This window comes from Echinops telfairi, unplaced genomic scaffold, assembly GCF_000313985.2.
Source record: "Echinops telfairi isolate 266 unplaced genomic scaffold, ASM31398v2 ScPeMD7_7412;HRSCAF=8450, whole genome shotgun sequence".
Lineage (NCBI taxonomy): Eukaryota > Metazoa > Chordata > Mammalia > Afrosoricida > Tenrecidae > Echinops > Echinops telfairi.
In genome coordinates, this window is record NW_022111312.1 from 3377891 (window position 1) to 3384502 (window position 6612).

The following is a 6612-nucleotide window of genomic DNA, read 5'->3' on the forward strand; positions in this document are numbered from 1 at the left end:
GATCCAGGCTTCATTTCTCTGAGCCCTGCCTCTCTCCTTTGTAAACTGTCCCTGATGACCCCTGCAGGCCCTTCCTCCCCCACTGAGTGGTGGTGGAATCAGGTGAGATGCACAGGTCTGTAAACTGTCGAGTTCCCTCAAAGTCAGGGGCAGGTACGCAAGACAATCTTGCCTGACCACTGTGCTTCTCCATGCAGCACTCCTATCATTTGTTCTGCTTTTTTGGGGGGGCGGGGGGGGGCATGTGATGACATCTGCAAGCCCAGAATCCACTGATAGAGATGTAACTAGATGCCTGGGGGTGGGGGTGCCTGTGCCTCAGTTTCCCACCTGTCAAATGGGTGCTTTGAACACACTGACTGCTAACAAAGCACTTGGCCACTGGACAAGTTGTTGGCTGGTAAAGACCCTGCTGGGATGAATATCGTGAATTTATTATCAGACATGACAGGGTGGGGAACACACACTGAGATGTTGCCCACTTAGAAACAGGAGTATGGCAAGAGAGCAGTCTGTGACTCCAGAGGGTCCCTGGCTCGTAGCGACTCTGAATGCTGAAGGGCAGAGTAGATGACAGGTCCATCTTGCCTCCCTCCCTCCCCCCATGCTTGTCTTCTTGATTCTCTGATTGACCAGTACTTCGTGTGTGCCTGGCGTGCGCTTGGCACCGAGCAAACCAAGTACCAGGAATACAGCGATCACTGAAGCATGAAGGGGAGCGAGGCCGGAAGAAGTTGTGTTGAGTGGGGTCTATTAACAAGGAAGAGCTTACTCCAGGAAATTAGGAGCTCTGATCACTTCCTCTTCGGCTGTGGGAGCACAGACAGGCATCGAGCCTAGAATTTGTGATCCCTAGGGAAGGCTTCCTGGGAGAAGTGACCTGGCCGTCGAGACCAGGAGGAGCCATATGGAGGGGAGACCAGAGAGTTCCAAGAGGGGGAACGGCAAGTGTGACGTCTAAGTGTGAGAGAGACTGAGAGAATATACCAGAACTGAATGGAATGTAGTCTGGCTGGTAAGGCTGGCAGCATTGAGGGGTGTGTGGTAGGAACCTCAGCATCCTTTCCATACCCCTTTACTTTGGTTGGGATGCCACTCCAAAGGGTCTTTCCACCAGCTGTTTGGTGCCAAGGCCAACCCTCCCCTGCTGTGCCTTTCCTTCAGGATTCATTAAAATCTCATTCAGTGGGCTGTAAAGAGCCTGCCTGCTGACACTGCCTGTGCTGGCATCCTGGGGGAAGCGGGGAGGGTGGAGAAGAAGAAAGGCAAGGAAAAGGATTCATTTTCTGCACACTGCTGCTATTTAATGCTCCAAAGCCTGCGTGCCCCGACAGCACTTCCATCATCTCACATCTTCATTGGCTCCTTCGTGAATAGTAAATGTTTCACCCTCCTGAATTTGACCATTGACTCCTTTGTGAATAGTAAATGGTTCACCCTCCTGAATTTGACAGCTTTGAAGACACCGTCGAAGTTTGTTGGCTTCCCTTTCAGAAGCCAGCTCCTCATTCCCAGACCTTCCCCGTGATGCCCTTCTCAAGCCCAGCACGTTCTGCAGAGAATATTCTCCCAGCCGAACGAGAGTGTCTCTGGAAGATAAACAGTTGCCTGCAGGGTGGATGGGGGTGGGGGTGAGGGAATAGTTATTGTACGTAAGAAAGGTCAGTTAATTAAAATCCCATCCATCAGAGTTTACTTTAGCAGATAGGAACCCAAACAATTTGCCTCGGGATGAAATTAGAATTATTCAAACAGTCTGGCCGCCCAGCTCATTACAGCTCCTGGATGCCCATGTAGCATCTTGGTATTCTGACTGCATCAGGCTGGGCTCGGTCTCTACTGCATTTTCTTCTGGTATTAAAATGATTCCCTGATAAATTGTGATGGGTGAATTACAGTCATCACACACACTACCGAGGATGCGTCAGTGTCGAGTTGTTACGCAGACATGTCTAATGTCTTTCTCTAGTAAATTAAGAAATCTACTCTTAATTCACTGCTGGCCAGCCAGAACCATGGAACTGCACTTGTGATTTTCATGTGTCTGCCTCCCTCCACTGCCTTGGACCTAATGACTGTGTCTGGAACCAGCAAGGGGACAGGAAAAGATGACTCCACCTGCTTCTTGCTTACTAGTTAGGGGAATGGCCCCCGATACACTGGACACTCATGGGGTGGGGGGGGGGAGGTGCTGGTCTCAAGCCTTGGTATTTCTAGATAACTTTCAAATCCCGAAGCGCTAGAGATGGGTGGACCAGGAAAGATCACGGGTTGCCCGTGATTGCTCGCCTTGTAAACGGAGACGCTGGTCTCTTTGGTACACTGTAAAGACTTAGTGCCCCACGGTGGGAAGCAGCAGTCTTTCTTTGGTATAATTCAGTTACTGTTCAAGCCTCCTGGCTCCCGCCTCCATGGGGTCCTCTCCCCAATGATTGACCACTTGGTTCTGTAAACCAAGAGTGATGGTGGCCTTGCCATCCCGGAAGTGATCGCAGTATGGTTCAAGTCCCTAAACGATCAACTCAATACATTGAAGGGTCAGTGTAACCACAGCTGGGAATCCGATCGTCCTCTGGCAAAGCAGCTTCATTTTAGATGGGCTGAAATGAGAGACTAAGGAATAGAGGGGCGGGCGGGGCAATGGAAGGAGGTCATGGTCATTGGAACCGTGTGGCTACCGCATCCAAACAGCGCTGGTGTTGTCCTGAGATTTCTTTCCTAACTCTGTTCCTTGTGTGTCCTCTCTCTCCTCTTTGCCTTCCCTCAGGGAGAAAGAACAGTGAGTATTCGACACCTTTTTTCTTTTTCTGCGAGCTACATCTTAGCGCTCTTCTGATTGAAGGGCTTGTCCCAAAAAAGAGTTGGTTAAGAAAGGAGTTAGCAAATTGGCAAATCTAAATGTCCCGGTTACTAAAAAGTGCATGTCCATCTTGAAGAGAGAGAGAGAGAGAGAGAGAGAGAGAGAGGAGAGAGAGAGAAGAGAGAGAGAGAGAGAATTATGGGCTTAAAAACAAAACAAAACATCTGATAAAAGCACTCATGGTGTTCCTGATGAAAGCCCCAAATTCAGCTCCAGTTAGTCACCTGTGTGGGGCTTCCACCATTTTCCGGGCGGCTCTGTCATCTTGGTAATGCAGCATCTTGCTGAGGCACGCTTCTCTTAGATAAAGATCTGAGCGACGGCCATCGTCCATCAAGATGACGAGGCACAGATGAGAACGTCTGGGCTGTTCTCAGATGTACACGCAGCATCGGTCACCTCCCCAGAGGTCAACCTGATGGCCCCACCAAGTGCCTCAAACTCAGAGGCCCATCTCTGCTCACAACGCCAGAGTTTTTAAGGGGCGTCATTGCCTAAATGTGCATGCCAGATTAGATGCTCAGCCCACCAGATGAGCAGTTGACCGCCCAGCAGACTGGTCTTCCTGTGGCCTGCACACTGTACACGCCAATGCCGTGAGAAGCCACCATCCCCATCCCCATGACGGGAAGCGTGTCACAGAACCGTAGAGAGGGTTGGCAGGGCGAGGGGGCACGGGCCAGGCCCTGGGGTCAGGGGGCAGTCCTGCCTTCACACTCACGATCCAGGCTTCATTTCTCTGAGCCCTGCCTCTCTCCTTTGTAAACTGTCCCTGATGACCCCTGCAGGCCCTTCCTCCCCCACTGAGTGGTGGTGGAATCAGGTGAGATGCACAGGTCTGTAAACTGTCGAGTTCCCTCAAAGTCAGGGGCAGGTACGCAAGACAATCTTGCCTGACCACTGTGCTTCTCCATGCAGCACTCCTATCATTTGTTCTGCTTTTTTGGGGGGGCGGGGGGGGGCATGTGATGACATCTGCAAGCCCAGAATCCACTGATAGAGATGTAACTAGATGCCTGGGGGTGGGGGTGCCTGTGCCTCAGTTTCCCACCTGTCAAATGGGTGCTTTGAACACACTGACTGCTAACAAAGCACTTGGCCACTGGACAAGTTGTTGGCTGGTAAAGACCCTGCTGGGATGAATATCGTGAATTTATTATCAGACATGACAGGGTGGGGAACACACACTGAGATGTTGCCCACTTAGAAACAGGAGTATGGCAAGAGAGCAGTCTGTGACTCCAGAGGGTCCCTGGCTCGTAGCGACTCTGAATGCTGAAGGGCAGAGTAGATGACAGGTCCATCTTGCCTCCCTCCCTCCCCCCATGCTTGTCTTCTTGATTCTCTGATTGACCAGTACTTCGTGTGTGCCTGGCGTGTGCTTGGCACCGAGCAAACCAAGTACCAGGAATACAGCGATCACTGAAGCATGAAGGGGAGCGAGGCCGGAAGAAGTTGTGTTGAGTGGGGTCTATTAACAAGGAAGAGCTTACTCCAGGAAATTAGGAGCTCTGATCACTTCCTCTTCGGCTGTGGGAGCACAGACAGGCATCGAGCCTAGAATTTGTGATCCCTAGGGAAGGCTTCCTGGGAGAAGTGACCTGGCCGTCGAGACCAGGAGGAGCCATATGGAGGGGAGACCAGAGAGTTCCAAGAGGGGGAACGGCAAGTGTGACGTCTAAGTGTGAGAGAGACTGAGAGAATATACCAGAACTGAATGGAATGTAGTCTGGCTGGTAAGGCTGGCAGCATTGAGGGGTGTGTGGTAGGAACCTCAGCATCCTTTCCATACCCCTTTACTTTGGTTGGGATGCCACTCCAAAGGGTCTTTCCACCAGCTGTTTGGTGCCAAGGCCAACCCTCCCCTGCTGTGCCTTTCCTTCAGGATTCATTAAAATCTCATTCAGTGGGCTGTAAAGAGCCTGCCTGCTGACACTGCCTGTGCTGGCATCCTGGGGGAAGCGGGGAGGGTGGAGAAGAAGAAAGGCAAGGAAAAGGATTCATTTTCTGCACACTGCTGCTATTTAATGCTCCAAAGCCTGCGTGCCCCGACAGCACTTCCATCATCCCACTCCTTTGGGGAGTTATAATTTATTAATAGAGACATCTGGTGGGGTATTTATGATGTGACCATTGTGTGAGTGAAATGAACACTCCAGGTGGGAGGCAGAAAGGGGGTAGCAGTTTGCCTTTTGCGGGTTTTATTGGTAGGGAGACACACCTGTGAGGAGTTTCCACCTGGATCAGGGCTGGTTTCTCTGGATCCTGGGGGTCCACTTTGGGTAATGCTGGCTTTCGGTGGGAGGGTACCTTCTGATTTTCTGTAGATGTGCCCATGCAAGTTCACCTAGGCAGCAGAAGAAACATGTTTAGGAGGCTGGTTGCTGAAAGTCCTGACCATACCCACTGCAGAGATGCTTCTCTGCCATTCTTTCCCTCCTCCTGAACCTCAGACACCTGGAGGAGGAGCAAGCCAACCCTAGTGATCTTTATGCCGTAGACGTTCTGTTAGCAGCAGATTTTTGCCCAACATTTTATTCAGATGCTAAATCCAGAAGACAGGCGTGAAGCTGGACAAAGTTGTTTAGTGGATAAAAGTGTTCAACAGATCATAGTCAACTTGACCCAGCTGGAACTGAAAATTATACCAAACTATAAAATACATGTATGGAGTCTAGCAAGCGTCATGTCTTGTTGTTTTTTTGCCTTTGTTTTGTTTTCTTCCCCCATAGGGAATGCTGTACTGAGTAGCTTTTGCTGTGTTATAAACCATATTAAATCTCAGGGGCTTGGATCAAGGTACTGCTCTAATGGGGCTGCAGATCGTGGTTCCGCTTGCTCAAGCATCAAACGATAGCCTCAGTTGTCATGACTCAGCTCTGCTCCGCATGTGTCTCATCTTCCAGCGGGTAGGCTGGACATGGGCTCGTGTGATAGCAGGAGCGAAAGAGAGTAACCCCCCACTCATCCGTCAGTTCATTGCGCCTTGACAGCTTCACAGCACGTGGCTGGGACTCTATGCCACTCGTGTTTCCAATACAAGCCGTGTCACCATGACGAGCAGGTTTCAGGAAAAGCTTCCAGGCTCAGCAAGGACTAAGAAGGAAGAGACAGTCCACTTATGGAAGAGTGACCCTAGAGACTTTATTTATAGCAGCAGAACATTGTCTGATCTAGTGCTGGAAGAGGAGCCCCTCACGGGGAAGGCACCTAAAATACAACCTGGGGAGGAGCTGCCTCCTCTAAGTGGAGTCTGCCTTAGTGATGTAGAAGGAGGACAGATGAAGCTTTCTAGGCCTTTACCTGCAGATGGGGTGGCATGACTCAAAGAAGAAGAAATAGCTGTGACTTTCTATTAATAATCAGAACACTCAATGTACGCTGTGTGAATCTAGGAAAATTGGAAGCCCTCAGAAATGACATGGCACGTACAAAGATGGGTATCTTGGGCATTATCCGCTGAAAGACACCGATGCTGGCCATTTTGAACCAGAATATGGTTTATTATGTCTGGAAGGACAAATTTAAGAGGAATAGAGTGTTGCATCCATCATATACAAACATATATACACACATATATACATATACATACACACACACACACACACACACACACACACACATATATATATAAATCCTATTGCCTTCTTGCCTGTATGGTTCTGCTGAGAAAAATCTTAGTGTCACTGATTCCCCTTTTTAGGAACTTTCAATTTTCCCGAGCTGCTTTCAGGATTCTTTCTTTGTGTTTG

At 49.9% G+C, this 6612-nt stretch overlaps 1 protein-coding gene across 1 annotated transcript in view; it reads left to right on the plus strand.

Annotated features, from left to right (window-relative positions):
* Positions 1–6612, plus strand: part of RPH3A (rabphilin 3A) — a 129537-nt gene that overhangs the window by 50392 nt on the left and 72533 nt on the right. The window contains exon 4 of the mRNA XM_045296694.1: positions 2768–2779. Coding sequence (XP_045152629.1) covers positions 2768–2779 — 12 coding nt within the window. The remainder of the gene's footprint in view (positions 1–2767; positions 2780–6612) is intronic.